Source organism: Equus asinus, chromosome 12 (genome assembly GCF_041296235.1).
Source record: "Equus asinus isolate D_3611 breed Donkey chromosome 12, EquAss-T2T_v2, whole genome shotgun sequence".
Taxonomy (NCBI): domain Eukaryota; kingdom Metazoa; phylum Chordata; class Mammalia; order Perissodactyla; family Equidae; genus Equus; species Equus asinus.
Window position 1 is genome coordinate 48,171,499 of NC_091801.1, and position 22,007 is coordinate 48,193,505.

Genomic DNA, 22,007 nt, shown 5'->3' on the forward strand with positions numbered 1-22,007 from the left:
TTTTGGAGAAGGCGAAATGAAAGTATGTAAAGTACCCTGCATTCTACTTGGCACTTAATAAATAACCAAGCAATAGTAGCTGTTATATTCACTGTTAGGTAACTTAGAATTTTAATTCCATTTAGCAAACACTTCTTTAGCTCCTTCCAGGTACAAGGCTTTATGTTAGCTCTCTGGTGCAGCCAGGAAAACCAGCCCAGGCCCTGAGCCCCTGAGCCTAAAAGAAATCCAGTCCTAGGTTGTTAGCTTTCTTCATTACAGGCCATGAATAGCTATAGGTGAGAAATTCAGAGGATTTGTGTGCTCATAAGATGCATAAAGAGCCTTCTACCTACCCAGTGCGGCCCTGCCTGTCTAGACAGATTGCTGAGAGAAGGCTGTCGGTGTCTCAGCCTCTCCACAGACCTGAGCTGGAAAAGTCTGCAGGGGGTGGTTTGAATATGTGTGCAAAATGTATGAGAAGTCCTGTGCACTAAAGATTGAGTGTTGACGACCAAGTTGTCTCAGAATACTCTAAGGTAAGGCTTCAAAAAACGCATTCCTGACCTGAATTCACTCTAAAGCAGTTTCAATTTGATAAAGCGGCTCCTCATGTTCCCATGAATTCAAGTAAGGAACAGCAGCCAGAGTTGGTCTTGTGGGCCCTTTCTGGTAAAAAACAAGTCTTACTTTCTGAAAGTAAAAGGAGAGAGCCTTTGTAACATTGTATTTGGTGAATGAATTCCCATATATGATTAACATTGTAGCAGCAAATGACCCATGTTGTTGCCATATGGGTAAGATTACATTTTCTCTGTAATGTAATTCATAGAGTTAATAGGGCTACCCGAACTCTTAACTGAATATGACAAGATTCGGAGAGCACCCTGCCGGAACTGTTTTGATAGCTTGCACAACAATAAAGAAAATATTTCCCTCTTGCTAAGAAATCATTTAAAAATAAGCAGTTAACATTTCACATTTAATAGATGGGTATATTTATAAACAACTCCAGAAACTTGCCCTTTCAGGCAGTTTTTGCTTTTAACACGAGAAGCAGGCATGCAGGTTACTGAGCTCTGATCTGGGGCCTGGGGGGAAGAGGCCCCACCCAGCACCACACAGCGCTGAGGTGTGGGAGCACCCACTGTGTAATGAGCTGGCAGAGAAGCTCCAACTGTGGCACCAGCGAACCACGTCCCTGCAGCCTGTGTGCTAAAAACGATCTTTCTTTGTTTTGTTTTATGTTTTTAATGAGCTTTCACAAGAACATTCTGTTTGGATTTTTTGTAATCCACCTAAAAATCCTCTAAGCTGTTGTCCCAACCTTATTATATGCTGAGACAAGAAATTCTAATTTAGAGGGCCAAGTTTTTAGAGCCTGTTGGGAATTCTGTCGCTAAATATCTGTGGACAGTCTGAAGGTTATCTGGAGGAAAGTGGTGATTGAAAGAGTTGGAAATGGGAAGATGGTGGGAGGTTACCGGCCCATGGTGTACTAGTACTCTTGTGGAGAAAGAGAGAGGTCTGGCCTGGGGGTGATCAAGTTGCATCTGTATCTCCTGTGGGTCAGGATGAACCCACTGGACTTGGTTATAAGGTTCCTGACTGGGAGGCTCAAAATACCCTGACCTCATTTCTAGGGAAGTTTGTGGAGTCACCTTGAAGAGTTTTTAAAAACAAAGAAATAGTAAAGTAATTAGAAATGAGGAACTAACCCTATTTGAACAGAGGAATGTGGGCTTTATAATTTCCTGGGGTCTCTCTCTATCCACAAGTCTCAGTTTGATGGGAAGTCAGACAAACACCCCTTTTCAACAAAATTTCCAAAGAAGCAAGCAAAAGATATATTTGCTTTTGGAGGAAAATAATTTAAAAAGGAGTGCCCTCAGTTACTTTGGGCCCTTTTCTGGCCAGCTCAGATGCCACTGAGAAGTTGCTCTAGTCCACGCATAGGCCTCCCATCAGCCAGTGGCCCCAAGCTGAGAGATCCTGAGCCCACCCTCACGTGGCAGGAGCGAGCTGCATCACCGGGCGGGGTGGTTTCTGCTTGTTCTGCCTGAATGGGCGCATTGTAGAGTGGTCTTTGCCTGGCAGTAGCTCCTCTCCTCTCTTTATCTCTATGTGGAATCTTTGGAATGAAGGGGAATTAAGATGTTTCTGGACCAAACTTCTACCTCCAAGCAAACCTGACAACTATTTCAAGCTAAATAGAATCTGCTATTTCTTTACCTCCAGAGTGGGTCCTCCAAGGAAGAATATTCCACAACCTTCCAGGGTACATTGCCTACTTGCTGCAGCCTGGACTCACAGAAAACATGATGGGGGTAGGGGGGTGGCTTTGGAATCAAGTCAGCTGGGTTGGAAACCCAGCCCACATGTCTTGACCAGCAGGGAGATGATCTCCTTCCTGCCTGCCTGCGAGACGGTGGAGACAGCGTTAACACCATGTCAGGAGCATGCCCGGTACAGTCGCTGACCCCAGGGAGGGGCTCACTCATTAGCTAACCTGAAATTATTTGAAGGGAGGTAATAGTACTTCCCTTGCACAGTTCTTGTGACAATTAAATAAGTTAAATGCCAGGCACCCATAGGCCCTCCCATTTATAATCTTCACCTTCTGGAAGTTATTCCCTCTTTTATTCTAAACCCTAGTGTTATCATCCTGATGATGATATCATCCTATCAGAGAAGGGAGGTGAGCTCAAAATTTAAGAATGTCACTCTTTACAAGGGCTGGGCCTGCGAACCTTCAGGGTGCTGGCATAGCTCTTGCACCCAGGCCTTCCCAGTCCCCTGGGATCAGTGACTTGACTGGGGATCTCTGTCACAGGCCTGTACTCCAAGAACCTGCTGGTGAAGGAGAGTTGGCTCCCACATGGGTCCTGTCCCCACGGCCTCGCCATTAGAGTGCTCTCAGCCCCAGGCTGGAGAGGTCAGTGGGTTCCGGGAGGAAGTCGCCTGTTGGCAGTCCTCCTCTCCTTAGCCTTTGGCCCTGGCCTGCACCTCCAGGCATCTGGGCCAAGAGCCCCAAGCCCCACCCTGGGGAGGAAGGCGAAGGGAAGCCACTGCTGGAATCCACACCACAGCCACGTTCCCACGAGGCAGTACACATGGCAACCAGGCCACTGAGCAGGCCAGCTCCTGGCAAACTCCAGCTACAATAGGAAACCAGATCCAAGCTCCCCTCCTGGGACCTTCTCAGGGAACACTGTCCTCTCACCAGCCTAATCAGTGTGTCCATGTCCCGATGTTTACACAACTGAAACTGGGGTTGAGGGGGAGATGTTTGTCTGGCTCCAGCTTTGCTCCAAAGAGAAGCACTCAGCTTGGTAGGATTGGGAAAGATTAAAAATAACTCCTGCATCCTTGTCAGAACTTTGCATCCTCTTTGCAACACCCCATTTAGCATCTGGCCTCCTCCCCTGACCAGGCATCTCCTCCTCATCCTGGTGCCCCCACTGCCCCAAGGAAGTTTTGAGGGTAACTTCCCAGCCTAGAAACACCTGCAGCCTAAGGGACCACCTTTCCTTGGGCAGATGGGAATGTGCATCCCCCCGTACACGGGTCCCTTTTAGCAGGAATATGGGAAGCAGGCAGGAAAATCATATTAAAGCTATTTGTGAAGCTGCCAAAAGGATCACTTTGATTTATAAAGTATGAAAGTTTGCCGTTTATGAATTCACAGTGAATGAGTTATTTCCCATATTTTGCTCCAAAGAAGCTTATTACGTTCTCAATTCTAGTGTGAAAAATGAATTGCAGGGAAAATGGGCCACTTTTCCCAAATGTTGAAAGTGCTGTATTCAAGGGATGAGGAAGCTTTTCCCTTTGGTCCGTTACAGGCTGGGTGGTTGGATCTCTGGAAATCCTTGGCAGCCCGGCAAGTTTGGTGCGAAGCATCGGGAATGGGATCGCTGACTTCTTCAGGCTTCCGTATGAGGGGCTGACCCGAGGCCCGGGAGCCTTTGTGAGTGGCGTTTCCAGAGGGACAACATCATTTGTAAAGCACATTTCCAAAGGTAGCTATTTTGTTTCCTTGTAATGATGCCTTATTTTCGTTTCTTCCCTGTCTTATTTTTTACTTTTAAAGAATGTGTTAAAGTTTTAAATGCATTAAGTTTGCCTTGAGCTTTGTTTGGCTAAATTGCAGTGAAATGTTGGATTTATAACAAAGCTCATATATAATGTCTTATGTTTTAAACAGATCACTCCAGGCTGTAGTGTGTGAAAATGTTTCAGAAACTTCAGAACTTTAAACCTCCCACGGGGAAAACAAGGATTGGCTCAACTGTTAGTCCATGTGATAAATACAGAAATATTAAAGGTGTTCAGGACTTCTGCTAAACATCAGAAACCCTACACTGTGTTGCCTCATCATATATTTTTTTAATGTAGATACAGTTGTCATAACTTTTGTAAGGATATGGATACATTTTGACATGGAAGCCGAGTTGGAGGTGAAACAGCCAACTTTTCTGTTGCACGCCACGTAAACAGTGCCATCTTGTGGCCCAGCTAGGTCATCAGGCACAGAAGCTAAACTGCTGCCCACAAGAAGGAGAATGTTTTCATTTTTATCCGTGTGTTTGCTTGACGATATTTTGGTCAGGTTGGCAGTGACTCGAGAACTAACAAGGGCCATCTGAGTCCCTTTTTCTTCTCAGCAGGAGGCAGGGAAAACAGGGCAAAGGGCTTCTCCCCCATAAAAAGCTTTTTACTGTCAACAGTGCTGCAACTCTGTGATGAGTGGGAAGGTTATAGAAGTCTCTAGAAGGCTCAAAAGAAGACTTGAGCTTGAAATATGAGACCATGATCCAGAGATGGGGCCTGGCAAGAGAACAGCAAGAGCAATAAACCAAATTCTATGGACAGTGACAGGACCTCTCCCCTGAGCCCCCGTCGTCCAGGAGGCCTGTGAGCTGAGCTGCAGGAACTCAGATGAGTCACTGGTGGATTTCTCACTCTTGACACTTGAATCTTTGTGGTTCTGTTGTTTTTATTTTAAAATAATACACCCAACACCTGCTAACTTGAACTCCAGTGGTAATTTTAGCATACTGACTGACTGAATGTTTTTTACACTTGTTCTCTCCTTCTCTTAACAAAATCTCTTTGGTTGGTGTGTGTGTGTGTGTGCATGATTTTTTTTTTCTTTTTAGATTACTGATAAAGATACAGCTGCAAAAATGACATCTTCTGTTTCTTCTTGGAGCTAGACCTCCAGCAACAGAGGAGCTAGTTCCTTAGCTTCAGGATGTGTGCATCGCCGCCGTCCAGTTTGGCTTCATGGAGACCAATGCAGACTTGCTAGAGGAGATTAGGACTGTCTTGAGCAAGATGCTGAAATAGCCTTTCTTAGGAAACCCAGACAGACTCATGGCTTTCTCATGATTTATTCCCTTTATCATCCTCACTTTTTTCAGTTAACATCCTGAACATTGAAATTGCACGTGATCGCTGTGGCACAATAATTATTTTCTCGGAATGTCAAATGATAAAGTTTAGTGTCTCCCTTTACTATGACTGGAGTGATAAGGAGGGAGTAAACTTTATTCCTAAAGTGGAAACATTTCTTTACAATCTGTCAAAAATTCAGCAACATAACCTTAACCTTTAAAATCAGAGCAGGAAAATTTTAACCTTCAAAACTGGGCCTTAATGAGGATTTCAAAACTAACTGTTTTAGCCAAGCCTTGACAATCAAATGGTAGTGAATGACAGTTTCCTGTGAAACTCTAAGCATTTTTCTGGTGACAGAGATTCTTATCCTACCCTTTTTGAGGAGTGCCATCACCCTCATGAGCAAATGCTAATCTTCACCTCATTTTCTTAAGGCTGTTGCTTCAAACTTTCCAAGAGGAAGCCACCATCACTCACCACCTAGGCATGTCCAGAAGGCACAGATGGGCTTCCACTACCCTTTTCCCCTCCCCCACCGCCCCCCAGGGTTCACTCCCCTGGGGTCCACCATGTATGTGACCAGGAGGCCAACCCACCCACATGTTCTTGTGCCCTCAGGTACCCTCACCTCCATCACCAACTTGGCCACAAGCCTGGCCCGGAACATGGACCGGCTCTCCCTGGATGAGGAGCACTACAACCGGCAGGAGGAGTGGCGGCGGCAGCTCCCGGAGAGCCTGGGCGAGGGGCTCCGACAGGGCCTGTCCCGGCTGGGCATCAGCCTGCTTGGTAAGGGGCTGCCGGGGACCTGTGCACTCACATCTGTCTGCACTCTGGCTCTGCAGGCAGGCCCAGGTGTGCAGGCTCCCGGGACTGGGGGTGGTTGTGAAGTTTACATCCTTTCTGCAGACAAAGGTGAGGCTCAGAGAGGATAAGGCACTCGCTCTAGTTCCTGAATCCATAAGGCCCTGGAACAGGAGCCCCCTTCTAGAGCCACTGTGCAGCTATGACAGGGGCCATCCCAGGACCAGCCTGGTAGGAGGCTCCCCTGCACAAATGCCTGTGTTCTGCCTTTCCATTGCTTCTAGTACAAACGTATCTCTGGCCTCAGCATGGCTCTCTAAAAAAGCATCATTCCATAGGCAGACCCCTGAGTGTGGGGGTGTCAACATGAGGCAGCGGCATACAGCTGTTTGCTCATGAAAGTGAGTAACAGGCAAACCTGCAGCACTTGCCCTTCACTCACAGACGCTGCGGCCGCTTGCTTTTGTTTGAGAAGCACTTGAGCAATGTGCAAATGTCACGTAAACTTCAGTGAGGAGCCCACTTTTTCCTTTTATTTTTTTAAGAGTGCTGGATCAGCATGACTCAGAGTAATTATCGTTTGTCGTGCAGCCAGGTAGTATAGTTAGAGATGAAGATTGCTGTGGATATTTCCAAATATTACAAATGTTTAAAAAATAGATTGCTCTGGAAAAGTCTATAAAAAGGAAGCTTCAGAGCTGAAATTTTGCAGAGCAGGATTTTCAAGGGTATCTTTTGTTTATTTGTTTGCAAAGGAATTTAAAACTGTATTGCTTGGCAGCACTCCTGCCGAGCATCTGAAGGAGTATGCATCTCTTAGAGATCAAAGTGCCCCAAAGCAGGGAGAGTAGAGGTCAGAAAAGATGAGCTTGAAAGGATTTGTCCTCTTTCGAGTCTGCAGTTCTATACATAACCCTCAACTCGCAGAGCAGGCAGCTGAGGCTCAGAGAGGAAGTAGTAAGATGTTACAAGTTCACGTTAAGTTACTAGAAATTGTTTGTCATAACATTCGGTGGTGTGGGGCACTGTCATTTGATAATGCATGGAAACTGGGAACCTAATGACCTGGGATGGAACTGCTGGATAAAGGAACAACCCCCAAAGCAATGGTCACTGCTCTGGGGAAGGTCATGTAGGGGGGCCGCATTCCTCAGGAGCCAGCAGACCCCAGGCTAGGGTGTCCAGGTCCTTTCTTTGTGACATCAGGGTTTCTGTTTTGTAAATTAGAGCTGGTGATACCATTATTGGAAGTAATGATGGTCGGTAGTGTGCTGCACATAGCGTCCATGTTTAGTAAACAGCACCTCTCATTATTATATTATGATAGCAAAGGAACTATAAGAGTTGCCTGATTTCAGAGTGTCCCAGCAAAGAGAGACATGTGAGCAATGGCAGGAGCATTTTTCCTTTAGTTTTAGTCCAATGGGTTAAGTTGCTCTAACCACCGGAAGTGACAATGAGGTTATCGTGGAGGCCTCAGGTCATTGTTTAGGGACTGTGGAACCTCTTTTTGCTACGAATTATGGGCTTACATGCCCTCCACTCTGGGCAGGAGAGCTTCCTTCCCTCCATGTAAGTTCTTCTTGGAGCTTACAGTTGCTCAGCAGAGGAGACCTGAGCTGGCTGGCATGTGGCTGTTTCCATCCTGACTAACCCATTCTCTTCCCACCCAGAAAAGCCCACACCCACTACCCAGTTTCCACTGTATCAAATTGTGCCTGATGGTAGAAATCAGTTGTGTGAGGAGCCATGATTCTGCCTTTCTGATGTTGCCGTTTTGAGCATGACTCCTGTTGTTAGCCAGGGTAAAAAGTCATAAAGCTTCGATCTTTGCTATAGTCATTGTGTCTTGTACATCCTCATCTATGCAAGGGAATCATTTAGTCTGTCTACTGCAGTGGGCTCAGCGAGTCTTTCTGCATCTCTGGTAATTTCCAAAAACCTGGGAGTTCTGGGGGTAATGTAAATCCCTCCTCAGTGTGTCCTGACTGCACCTGCAAACGCTGGCCTGACTCTGGGCCCCCAGGAACTCCATCCCAGCAGCACACCTGAGCCGCATGTCCACTTCTGTGATCCTTAGACTCAGGTTGGCCTAAACCAGCTTCCTTTTCTCTGAGAGTTCGAGAACTGTCTCTATCCCACGTAATCTCTGGGTCATCTCAAATGTCTGGTCCTAGAACTACCTGATCTGTGTCAGGAAGAAGAGAAGGAAGAGTAGGACCAACCCAGTCCTCTCATCTGGGAAAGTGTAGATTCATCATCATTCGATCCATCCCCCAGAAATGGTGTTTAAAAGGCTAAATGCACTTAAGTGCCTAATTGAAGTTAGAGCTATTATCATACAACAGTTTGAAACCCACGCTTAGTGAAATCAAAATGCTAGCTCCTCAGTTTCTTCCTTTACAAGAAAGAAACATTAACAACTCAGTTAGTAAAAATATATTTAAAGAACATTTCAGGTTGACAAAGCATTTTCACATATGTCATCTTATTTGGCCTTCAAACCCTAGGCATGGATGAGGTTAAGTGACGCCCTGGTCAGACCTCCAGCCAGGACAAGTGCTGGGCCTCTCCACACTCCAAGCCTGGAAACAATCAGGATGTAGGGAGACAGAACAATTGAAAGTTCCAGAGTAGGAAAAATACATTTCCCACAATGTTTATGGGTTTGGGGGCCTTCTTGCCTCTCATGGGGACGTTGTGGAGCGTTATGAGGCACTCAAAAATCAAAGGAAGTCTTGAGCTGCCATGCCCAGCCACATTGGCCCAGGTCAGCAAGGAGAAGTGCCGGCTGGCAGACGGATGCCGCAGAGGCTCTTGGATGAGCTCCACAACAGTTTTTGGAAAGCAGTAGATTTTGGAAAAATTCTGCTTAGCCTGCAGAATTGGCATCAGCCTTGCCCACATTTACCAGATCCATTCCCCAAACACCCCCACTTTCTACTACACCCTGGGTCTGCTGAGAGAGGATATGAGCTCCATGTCATGGCTATAGTCCACATTCCCTCCCAGAAGTGACTTCTCTCTCGTGAATACCAAAGGCAGGACGTCAGAACTTGCTTCTCTGACCCACGCTTCTTTTGGGCTGCTGCCTGATTTATGAAGCATTGCTAGATTTCCCAGCAGCCACACCCTGTCTTCACGGCCACTCTTGATATGCCATTGGGAATCCTAACAAAATAGGCCTTGACCAGGTGAATCAGGACAGTTGCCCTCAAGTGAGTAAGTGCAGAGCTATTAGTCCCCCGATACCACTTTCAGCCATTAGCAGAATGGTTTGCAGTTAGTAGGGAATTCAGGAATAACAGAAGTGCTTCCTAATAATTTTTGCTAATCTGTTCTGATCAAAAAAAGCTAGGCTTGAGCTGGAATACCTAATACATTCTGTGGGTCTCATTTGTCTCTGGAATGGTGAGCTGTGAGTGGTGTCCCAGCTTAGGCCTGTGCCTCTGCTACTGTGATAAAAAAAAGGTGCCCAAAATAAAAAATCACACCATGTGGTAAGGGCAGCACCAAAAGAGCCACCCAGGCAGGAGCTTTCACAGATCAGTGTCCCAGTGTTTTTGCCTGAGGCTGGGGAGCAAGTGAGGGAAGAAGTGAGGAAAGGCCCTTTTAGGTCCCTTGCTTCACAAAGAAAGACTTCCTCCTCAACTGAAGGGCACGAAGGGAAACGCCTCCCCGACTTCTCCCTCACCCGGCACACGGAGAGTCCATGGAGACTCCCCGCTGAGGCATGCTCTTCCTTCCTGCCTCACTTCATCACATCACAGCCGTCTACATGTGGCCGCCCACCCTATGGGCCTGACGCCAACATACAAGTTTTGGGATCGGTTTCCACTACTTAAAGCCTTAGAGCAGAGTTTGAGTATATGACAGTAAATAATTTACCAGTTGAGGGATTTAGCTGGATTATACTGAAGAAGAGAGCCTTCTGAGCCCTAAAGAAGCTGCCTCTCTCGGCACGGCTGCAGACACCATGAAATGGCTGTTAGTCTCTCACAGCCTCTGTTCCCCAGCGCACACCTGGTGACCAGTGAGGTGCCGGTGTGTGTGATGGGCCAGCTTTCCCCCCTCCAGGGTCTGGTGTGGGCGAGGGTGTGTGATCTGACAGCTCCTTCTCTCCCTCTTAGAACCTGACACCTTGTCATGGGCTTCAGGCTTTCCACTTTTCAGGCTGCCCCAATAGTTTATCTATCAAAGCCACAGTAACTGAGCCTTCACTGTGGCCGGTGGCTGGAGAAAGTGGAAGATCAAAGGGGAGCTTCACCGCGATACCTGTTTGCAGTTAGGCAGCCGGAAGTCAGAGTCCTGTGTGGACAGTCACAGCCGTGAAGGCTCCATGTTCCTTGTTCAGGTTAGGCCTGGCCTATTAAAGGGAAATGGTAGACTCTCAAAGACCTAACCACTGCCCCCCCAACTCAATTTTAATAGATTTAATAGAAATCTGTACTTGAGAAAGACATTTCTGCCAGAAATACAGGCAATAACTTAATTTATTGGTGAATTTGTAATTATTTACCCCTGTTTTTCTACTCTTAAGCATGGAGACCTTTCGAAGAAATCAGATAATGAAACCACAAAAGCTTTATTCTTTGGTTTGATGCTATTCACTTTGAATGTCTGCTGTGAAATGATTTGCTGAGAAGACACCAGGGTTCTTGCCTCTCTCAAGCACTGATGGCAGCCACCACCCCAGTGTGGCTGGTTCCCTGTACACTTCTCAGCTCTCTGACTCCCGACCTTATAGATGGGGAGAGCAGAGCTCAGATTCCTCAGACTGAAAACGCAAGGTGAGCTCCCCAGCCTGAGTGCCAAGACTAGGTGTCCTGGAGGCACTGAAGCAGCACTCCCCAGCCCTTGAGAGCAGGGCGCCAGGGCCGGCTGTGAGCAGCTTCCTCCATCTCGCACATCATTTCTTAGGTTTGGGAAGCGTTGGTCTAGGCTGGGAAACAGACCTGTTGCCTCAGATCATTCTTAATCTGTCAATCCATAAACTTAAATGGCTCTGTCAATCTTAGAGGAATGGAATCCATGAAGAACATTCCCTTTACAATTGACCTCAAGGAACTGGCCTTTTGTTTTACTGGATTTTGTTCAATGGAATATTGCTTGAAATTAGCAGGTCATTAACTGAGGCCTGGAAATCTCCGTTTACCCCAGAGACTTTGAGTTAGTGGCATTTGGAATAATGAGATTTGACATATACTAAAATTTCTACCAGGGGGACTGTGCATTTTCATTAATTCCAGCAGGTCTGAGTTGAAAACAAAGAATTCTATCAAGAATTGTAATGAAATTTTTACCTCTTACTGAGTTAGAGTTACTCCATCATGGGAAAAAAATAGGACTGGTGGGGCCTTTACTAGATCTCATCATTGGCCCCTCAGAGTGAGAGGAGCAAGGAGGATGGACCCACAAAAGAGGCTGAGGGATTCACCCTACACTCAGTATATGACCTGGCTGCCCCTCCAGAACGCCGTTAGAGCAGAGAGTGGTGAGGCAGGGTTTTGTAGCTGTTCTCAAGTGAAGAGTAAGTGGCCAAACTTTAGTTGAAGTGAAAGAGAAGGAAGTTTTTCCAAGACTTGCAAAGGGAAGAGCCTATTTTATAAACAGAATCAGTGAATAGCTTGGTGGTTAAGAGCTAGGCTGTGACTCTGACTCCCAAGACTGAAATCCTGGCTCAAGCATAGGACAGCTGCGTGACCTTGGGAAAAACTCCTTAACTTCTCTGTGCCTCAGTGGCCTTATCTGGGAACTGAGGATAAAAATCATGCCTGACTTTTAGGATTATGAGGATTAATGATCTCATACAAGTAAAGCTCTTAGCACGGTCACCAGTACATAGTAAGCACTCAAAATAAATTAGCTATAATAGAAATAATGACTATATCACTTTTTATTAAATAATTATTAATATTAAACTGTTCTTAAATAATTGATCTTATTATTATTAAAAGAGAGAACCCAGAAAGGGGCTACTCCCTTCCAGTATTTTCATCCTCCTGATTCAGTGAAAATTTATTAGGCTGAGCAGGCTCTCTCTCCTCCTAAGGAATTGTTACTCTCTTTCCTAAACTGTGTTGCCTGGTTTGGGGAGAAAGGTGTGTGGATGTCACTTTGGAGTAGTCTGACATGTTTATTACATTCTGAGCTGAACTTTACAGATCCTGACTGTGATGGACCAAACCCAGCCCGAACATTGTGCTTTGATGAAGAAAATAAATGACTGCCTTAAAGAGCCCTCAGTGTACTTAGATAATTGGTAAATACATGTATAGTAAAGAACTTTACAATGAGGCTGGAGTTTCATTTTCAATCCAAATAAAACTGTGTTCCAGATTGAAGATTTTCACTTTCTCAGAATTTTAAGCCTCAGTCCTTACTGGGGTTTTTTGTTTTTCAGGTGCAATTGCTGGTATAGTCGATCAACCAATGCAGAACTTCCAGAAAACATCTGAGGCTCATGCTTCAGCACGACACAAGGCCAAGGGTGTTATCTCAGGCGTGGGGAAAGGAATCATGGGGGTGTTCACAAAGCCCATCGGAGGAGCTGCTGAGTTTGTGTCACAGACTGGCTACGGTGAGTCAGTGAAAATCCTGTCAGGCCAACTCAGACATCACCAGTTAATTTGCATTATTATACCAACGATTCCCAAAGATAGAGTAGCCCTTCACATGGCAAAGGAGTGAAAAATAAAATGGATAAATCTATAAATAGATAAATAACTATCTTTCTCACCTCCTCCTGCTTATTTACACAAAGAGTAGAATTGTGTTAATAATAAATTATAATAATAAAATTATAGAACCAGGAAATCAATTAGTAATTTCAGTATACGTATGTCACAGAATCTTTTTACAGTACATTTAATAACAGACTTTAATGAAAGATAACCCATTAGAGGTTGAGGGCAATATGTAGAATATATTGAAGCAGAGAATAGAATTACTACTTTTTCTGGTGAGCAATTTGAAAGGAAAACTAGGTTATAAGGCAGGAAGCTATCTTTAAATGACAGCGTGTATGTATTTGGACAAAATGAGAGAAAGAGAGGAGCATGCATGTGTGTGTGTATGTGGGTGTGCACACACTTGCCCACATAGCTTTGTGTTTGGCGTGGCTTTCTCACCTGCAGACTCCATGCTGCGGATACAGCCAGGCCGAGTCTCCTGGCCAGTGGCAGCAAAGGTGCATGATCTGCAACCGAAAACCCTTTCCCCAAATAGACAGAGTGCCAGGATCTCTCCCCAAGCATGGGTGTGCACAGGAGTAATGGGTGGGTGTGAAAGGAAGCACCTCTTCCCATGCTTATTTTCTGCATTCTTGGCTGAGCACATTAAGGTGATTTTAAATAAACAGGTAACTGGAATTGTTACCTTATTACCTAAAATCAGTGTCATCATTTTGGTCACAAAGCAGGCTGTCTAGCTAGTATTGCAAACTACAGGAGAGCCCTCCCGTTTGTCAGACATGTGAGCGCTCTGCATCTGCATCTGGCCATAAAGTCTGTGGGGTACATTTCACTGCAGGCATCCAACACCTCAGCAGATCTGACAAGAGGCAGCCAGATCAGGGCATAAAAATAGTGTCTGAAAGGAAGAGAGCGGGAGATGAATGCCCACACTCAGGCAACCATCCGGAGAGGTTATGAGAGACCACACAGACATGAACATGTGTTCCTCTTCGCTTTTCCCCTCACCTCCTCCCTCCCCATTTCTCTCTCTCTCTCCTTCTGTGAATGACATTTTCACTCAGAGGGAAACTGACTAAAAGAACTGCTATAACTTGTAAGTGGACGAAGTTAAATGCTCCTTTATCAAATGCTTACACATCAATAAAAACAGTATTCCTTTTGCTATTGACTCCAGTGAAGTCAACTCATACTTCATAAATTCCTTTAGTTTTGAAAATGCCGTTGTCCCTCACAGTGTGTTTCCCAGGGCTGGGGCACTCTCCCTTATGTAAGAGCATCTCAGAACAGAGCTTCACATGGCCTTGTTGGTTTCCATCATTCTTGTAAAACTTTTACTACTACACTGAAGGTTTTACAAACCACTAACTCTTAGTCTAATGACTGTGCTTCATTTATAAACATTTACAAGCCCTCAGAAAGCACACATGCTGTACCATCTTTGGTTCTGGAGAGTCTCTTTGGAGGCCTGCATGGCTGCTGCTTGGTGCCCTCATTTGGTGCTGGCACCAGGGAGAGCATGTAATAAACCAGAGGCCCCAAGAGTGCTCATAAATGTATTTGGATTCATTTTTAACAGCTGGATTAAGTCACTTAAATAATGTATCTAGGCAAAACTTGTGCCTTTGTGTGTTTCTGTGTGTGTTGTATTTTTCATTATTTGACCAGCCACAGCACAGATACAGAAGTATTGTAATATTAAGCAAGGAAGTTAACTAACAATCTTGACTTTTTTGTCACATAAATTATCAATGATGTGTAAACTGTTGCTCAGGACCAATTACTCCCAGGAGCATTATGCTTTCTCTAATTGCCAGTCTATGCTTGAACTGTAGCTCATTCATATTTCAGTTTGTAGCTAAAGTAAGATCACCAGGGTTAAGAGCATTGCAATGTTTAATAATTATCTATATACTTGCTTCCAAAGACATGACATCATTTTGGATCTGTAACAGTTTATGGATGGCTCTAAGCAGATGACATCACTATAGCATGGAACTGTTTTCCAGAAAGCAACTAGTAAAACTCCCTTACTTCTTTTACCACAGGTATTTTACATGGAGCTGGACTTTCTCAGCTTCCTAAACAGCGCTATCAGCCAAGTGATCTACCTGCTGACCAGGCTCTGAATGGCCATGTCAAATATGTCTGGTAAAATTTATCTAGATGCTTGTCAACCGCACATGCACACTGTATGTTAACAGGGCCTGGCTTGCTCTCAAGCTAAGAGGTCATGCTTCCAGGGAAGCCCAAGAGGAGCAGCCATTTTCAGCATCTCAGGCAGCACAAGGGCATCCTAGAGCCAAGGAAAGGCTGCCTGCCATCCCCAGATCTGGGACTGGCAGCAGAACTCCCTTGCCCCATGTGTACCACTCAGGGAAGAATGCACATTGGCAGACGTTCCCTTGGAATGAGCATTTGATAATTAAAGCGACAATTACATTTCAAGCTAAAATTAATAATCAGATTGGTGAGGGCCCTTTTGCCCTTGGGGAGCTTTGTGTAGGATTGCCCCAACCCCTGGTACAAACAGTGAGCACTGATATGTGACTATCTTTTCCAAGCTGGCTCCTGGTCTTACTTTTCTCCTTTGAAACAGGAAAATGCTACAGTCTCTGGGCAGACCAGAAGTCCACATGGCCCTGGATGTGGTTCTGGTGAGGGGCTCAGGCCAGGAGCACGAAGGGTGCTTGCTGCTGACATCGGAAGTGCTCTTCGTGGTGAGTGTCAGCGAGGATACACAGCAGCAGGCCTTTCCCATCACGGAGATCGACTGTGCCCAGGACAGCAAGCAAAACGACCTGCTCATCGTACAGCTCAAGCAGCCAAGAGTGGCATGTGATGTGGAGGTACATTTCAGAAAATGGGGTGACCAAGGCTAGCTGCTGGTAAGGTCAAGATGCAGGCCAACCACTGGTACCAGGCATTTATGAGCCTGCAGCCTCTGGAGTGGCTGCCAGAGACCAGGAGGGCTACCAGAGAAAAGAGTATGGGAGGTGAGAGGGCCATTGCAGAAAGGGGTTGTGAAGTCCTTACATAGCTGTTCATGTGAACCTTCCACAGGAGAGCCCAGCAGTAAGCTAGATGGACCCACAGCCTGAGGCTAAGCAACCGTATGAATTGAACAAGGCTTGGTTATCATGGGCTGCAGTGCTAGAGTGGACAGGACAGGACAGTAGAGCTCCAAAACAAGTAGGTCTGTACAAGAGCCAGGACAAAGGCAGCAATTCCATGCAACTACTCACAAAGCAGGGCCATGGCTACACGAGGCCTGAGAGTGCCCGCAGCAGTCTGGGAGTACAGGAGAGGACCACCATAGAAGTGAGGGGTGTCAAGTGAAACAAGGCACAGGCAATAGGCTGGACCTTTGAAAGTTCACAAATCAGGAGGTCTAACACACTGCTTCTGCCATTCCCAGCCCCTGAGACTTCAGGGGTCCAAGTTTTGTGAACAGATCTCTCTCCTACCCACTGCCCTGTATTCTGTGTGGCTCTATGTTCCCTTTCCCATGGACAGGTTCCCATCCCCTAAGTACCAGAGGGTACCTCCTGGGGATGCTGCTTAGGCTCTTGAGACAGCTCCCTGGCCACATGGCTTCTGAGATGTGCCGACTGCTGGCTCCTGGCCACACACAAGTTGATGTAGAACGGATGCTCAGATGGGGCATGCTGTCAGGGGTCAAAGGTGAGCCCTGAAAAAAGTGGCACCGCTTCCTGCAATCTATCCCACGGTAAGCAGGTGTGCCCACTGGAAAATTGCTCTTTGTCCCTGCCTCCCCAGTAACTGCCTCATCAACGGGCAGTTGATCTTCTGAACGGGCAGTGTTGACTTCAGAAACAAACGTCATTTCCCACAAGGCAAGATGGATCCCTGGCAAGCTGGAGCCTGCTGGTGCTAACCTCGGGACTGAGTGGCCCCAAGAAAGGACAGCAAACTTGCCTCCAGCAGGTCCTGCCCATTTCTCCTTTATTTCCTTCCTGGTTATGGGAGCCTGCATCTCCCTCACACCACTGTTTGGGTAAAATTATCTGAGAAGATGGAAGGCAGCCAACCACAACAACTCCGAGATTTCCCTAGTTTCTTGGATCATAATCAGTCAGGCTTTAAGCTGGGGCTTGGCACTAGGACTACACTGCCTCTTCAAGTTGATGACTTTCTGGGAATAAACGGAGGTCAGATGTCCAGGCTGCCTTTATTAGATCTGCCAAAATCTTCTGATCCAGTTAACAATAAAGCAGCAGTGATCTGGCTACAAGATTTGGCAAGGGATAGTATCATTATCTTCAAGTCCTTGGTCCTTAGAGAAACTTCCAATGCCCTGAGGAATATCTGTGACCATTATTCCTTAGCTGCTTGGAAAATACTTGAGATCTTAGTTGAGACTAGAGATTCATCTTTTGCTGTTAAACTGTCTCCCCTGTCTTCAATTGCAATCCTTCTCTCTTTGGCTTCTCTGTTTGAGGAGGGTACTGTGGAGAATTATCATAGCTGGAGGGGAAGAGACTTCAGTTTCTCTAGGGGTTAAGATGATAGCTGGAGTCACTACCCCTAGAAGTTGGCAAGGCTAACTGAGACCATAGGATCCCTGAGTTAGAGGCAGAAGCACTGATACTCTGGACATCATGCTCAACACTGGTTTTCCGTTGTTTCAGGGATAACAAAGGGTTGGAATTAAGGGATGGTTAAAACAGAGAGGAAAAGATGACTGAGAGCAGGGTAGCTATTAGAGACAGATATTGAACGTTCACAGGAGCACCTGGCACTGGACAGAAAGGGTGGATATCAGTATGCCTTCAGCCTCCAAATTCTTTCTCTACATCTATTCCACTATTCCTCTCCCCTCGACTCCTCATAAGAAACAGCTGCCCCCTCAGTCCTGTGTCCAAACCCTAACCTCTGCCACTCACCCCAAAGGATACCTAAGCTGCAGAACAAAATGCATATTTCTTTTGTTTGAGACAGTAAACCATTCCTTAAAAGGGCTGTAATCCAATGTATTTTCAAAATGGGGGGGGGGGGGTGTCATGCAAGGACCCTGCTTGACAGTGAATTCCCCTCAATTGCATGCTCATGTCAGTGCATACCGACCTAATCCTCAGACATAAAGCTGGGTTAAGAAGCCTACCTGCTGTCTTTCAGGGAAAACTAAGAACAGTATTTTAAGATTTTTATATAAAATGGCTTTTCTTGTTTTTTGCTTTAGATGCTAGGAAACACGGCTCCTTTGAATTTTGGAAGGAACTAATTTGTAGATGACATCATTCAGTATATTCAAATATGGCAGGATTCAGATATTTTTAAATTAGCGTTTGCTTTTCTTGGTTAAATGTAGCCATTTTTAGGGTAATAATTGCTTAATATGCCTGGCACATTATTGAAATCCCTTATGAGAGGCTCAAAATGAGTCAGAAGGTCAATTTATTCCTTGGCCAGCTTCCTTTCACAACACAGGCTTTCCTGTGCTGCTGTTCAGGAGGAGCAATTAAGATTTTCTGTGTATTCAAAGCTTTCCAGCTGAATCCTGACCCCATCAAATGATATCATCAGAGCTCTGGCTTTTGCCTGGTGGTGCACAGCTTTCATCTGTCAGTGAATACTTTGGGGGCCTTTATTTTCTTTCCCAAGCTTAAAAATATGAGACCCGAACTCAAACAGATGCCCTCATTCCTCTGGCAGGCCCCTTTTCTGTGTCTTTACCATCCCTCTGGCTTTCTGCAGCTTTTAAGGTGCTTTTGGCTGCATTGTTTCTGTGCCCTACAGAAATACATAGAAATTCCTTATATTACTACTCGTTGAAATGTTTATAATTCTTCCGGAGTGGTCTTGCCAACATTTGGTAGGTAAAGACCACTGAAAGGTCAGTGGCTACCTGATTCCCACAGATCCAGTGGCTTACATTAGAAACTTCCCACTCCACTTGATCTACACACTAGATAGCTACAGAATTTCAGGGTGGGAAGAATTTATAGCTCTAACTGCCTTTGATGGGTGCTTTCTCACAAAATCTCACTTAAGAAGTTAGGTAGTATATCTCAGTTCTCCTGTTTGAGTTCCACTGAAGATGAGCCAGACTTTTATGAACCATAAATGTACTTTGCATCCTCCCTTTTTTTCCATAAAAATTTCCCCTTCCTCTGCCCAGTTTTTTTAATTTATTTCTTCTGGCTTTAAATCCTAGTATTTATAAAAACAGAAAATGTTACAGTTCAAAGGTTTTTTTTTAATGCTCTGTCCAAAGCCACTAGTTTGAAGGAGCTGCTCTTCTCCACTTTTTTCCTATCCAACTGAAGAGGTTCTGTCTGAAGAGGTCTGAGGAAGCAGGAAAGAGAGCTTTTATTTCAGGGTGCTGAGTTTAATGTTGATTAGATTTAGGCAAGGGAAAGACGCTTTTCTCCTTTGTTCCTGGGCTGGTTAGTAAAGAGCAGTGACAGATGTTTTAATAGTTGAGTAAAGTGTTATCAAATCATCAACTTCAAACATGGGAATTTTACACAACAGCAAAAGCTTATTCAGAGGAGGCTGTCCTAACATTCTCATGCAGAGCTTTTGTTATACTGCTGAAGTTGCAGTTATCACTGCCACAGTTCAGAAGAAAATAAAAGCACTGTTTTAGATAAAATGGCTTTATTAGATACCTAAAAGGCATAATGTACAAATGTATCAAGGCAAAAGATAAAGAATAAGTTAGTTTGTTACAGACGTCTCCTTCTCAGGGTTTGGCAACTAAACAATCTTTATTTTTGGATACCAGGTGGATGGAGCCCGAGAGAGACTGTCAGAACAACAGTACAACAGACTTGTAGACTACGTCACAAAGACATCATGTCACCTGGCCCCCAGCTGTTCCTCCATGCAGACACCATGTCCTGTGGTGGCTGTGGAACCTCTCCCCTCCACCATGAAAACATACCATTACATGGTTGATCCACATTTTGCTCAAGTCTTCATCAGTAAATTTACCATGGTGAAAAATAAAGCCCTGAGGAAAGGGTTCCCTTGAGTCCCCTCTAAGGTATTGATTCCTGCTTGTGCAATTTATTTTTGAAAGAGAAACCTAACTAGTTCTAACACGTAATATGGACGCAAGGCCAACACTTATCTACAGCTGTAGGTAGAGTAATTTTCTAGCCTCTTCTAAAATTCAGATTCTTCCTTCTCCCTGAAACTAAGAAGATGATAATTTATAACGGAGTGATTAAAAACTTGTTCCTTTCCCATTTGGGGACAATGGTTAATAGAATCCTATATGTTGTAGTCTTCTCACACATAGAAAATGCATTCCTTTTGGCTCTATATTTGCTAACATTTCAACTACAATTAGGATCCGTTAACTCTCTGCTCTAACGCAAAATGTGGTCAAGACCTTAGAATAGAGAGACAGATTAAAACTTCATTCCCAGATATATCTGTTTTCAGGCTAAGACATCATCTTTCCAGTAATACCCTTGTCTGCAAAGGTTCAGATTCTTTAAATGAAATTAAATGTTTACGATTTTGTTGTTTTTAACCTATTGAATTTGTTACTTTAATGTGATGCTGTTCTTTAAGTGAAAGCTGTTATGTATATTCATAGTTTAAAGTCTGCGTTTTACTGAAAATTTACAGGACATTCTGATGACTGTTCATGTACACGCTGGAAAAATGTTTTTCCAGTTTAGGCTTTATTAGGCAAGCTTGGAGTAAATCTTTTGTGTCTGCTGATGAAAACAAACCCAAAGAGCTCAGGTGAGTTTCTTTAGTTTCATAAACAAAACAAACACTACTAAGAACTCACTTTGACACTCCCTCGTGGAAGGGGTAGAGCAGAATTCATACTGCCCTGGTGCACTGGAGGGGAGTCAAGAACCCCAGTATTGATCTTAAGAGTGAACCCGTCCGAATACTTTTTTTGGCTGAATTGACTTGATAAAGTACAAACATACTCCCAGTGTCTGATATAATTTTGCATTTAAGGATGGGTTTGGCTTAACACCCCAGGTCACCAGATATCATCCTTAATATTCAGTAAATATCTCATACTCCTATTAAAACACATTTTTACTGATTACATCCAAACTTGGGCCTGCAACCTATAACTAACCTACAATTGTGAGATGCTAAGAAAATTCATTTCACATGCCCACTGATCTTTATGCCTCACATGTCATTGGGTATAAGAAGTCTCTGCGTAATTGTTTCTGGAAAGCAAGACTTAATGGACAACTCAGGTTGAATATGAAGAAATGGTTCCTCCATTAGTTTGTTGTGTCATACTCATTTAGGAAAGTGACAGTTTTGTCAACTAACCTCAAGAGTAACTACTTTTAAGAATGTAAATATGTACTAATTCTTCTTTTATGGCAATTTTGCATACTACTTCTAAGAATTATTATATAAAACTGCTTAAAATAAAAGAAATTCTTAAATTATCACACATAAATGTGTATTGTCACCAAGGGTTTTTAAATGCAGTTTTTCAGTGATACCTGAGTGTAATACAGCTCACATTATTTATTGGGACTCAAGAATTTTGCACGAGTTAAAAAGGGTAAGAAACAGCTTTTGTTATCCTAATAATAAAGTGACAATCAGTGATTAAATTATTAGCTGTGCCTAAAATAATTTTTTTTAAAGGAAGATTAGCCCTGAGCTAACATCTGCCACCAATCCCCCTCTTTTTGCTGAGGAAGACTGGCCCTGAGCTAACATCCATGCCCATCTTTCTCCACTTCATACGTGGGATGCCTGCCACAGCATGGCTCAATAAGCAGTGCATACATCTGCACCTAGGGTCCAACAGCCAACCCCAGGCCACCTAAGCAGAGCGTGCGAACCTAACTCCTGCACCACAGGGCCAGCCCCTAAAATAAACCATTTTTAAAGCTCTCAGTGTATCACTTTGATCTCAACAAAAAAAAAAAGCATAATTAATAAAGGTCCTAAGACCTCCTCTAAAAAAAGTTAGTTAGTTACTATACTCTGTTGGTCATTAGTAGACATTACTTAATTCCAGTTAAGTAACAGTTTTTTCTGGACTAGATAGATACATATTCCGAAATGCAAATGCATATACATACTCTTTAGTAAAGCAATACTGAGTAAAGATCCTTAAATTTCAATTATCTATTATATCTGTCTGGTGGTTGATCG

General features: G+C 44.4%; 1 protein-coding gene across 9 annotated transcripts in view; it reads left to right on the forward strand.

Annotated features, from left to right (window-relative positions):
• Positions 1-21,490, forward strand: part of VPS13B (vacuolar protein sorting 13 homolog B) — a 781,052-nt gene extending 759,562 nt beyond the window's left edge. For all 9 annotated transcript variants that reach the window (XM_044743909.2, XM_044743903.2, XM_044743908.2 and 6 more), the window contains 6 exons: positions 3,825-4,001; positions 6,001-6,171; positions 12,590-12,766; positions 14,927-15,029; positions 15,478-15,727; positions 19,630-21,490. In XM_044743909.2, the coding sequence (XP_044599844.2) occupies positions 3,825-4,001; positions 6,001-6,171; positions 12,590-12,766; positions 14,927-15,029; positions 15,478-15,727; positions 19,630-19,878 (1,127 nt within the window). In that variant the 3' untranslated portion in view covers positions 19,879-21,490. The remainder of the gene's footprint in view (positions 1-3,824; positions 4,002-6,000; positions 6,172-12,589; positions 12,767-14,926; positions 15,030-15,477; positions 15,728-19,629) is intronic.
• The last annotated feature ends 517 nt before the right edge of the window (positions 21,491-22,007 follow it).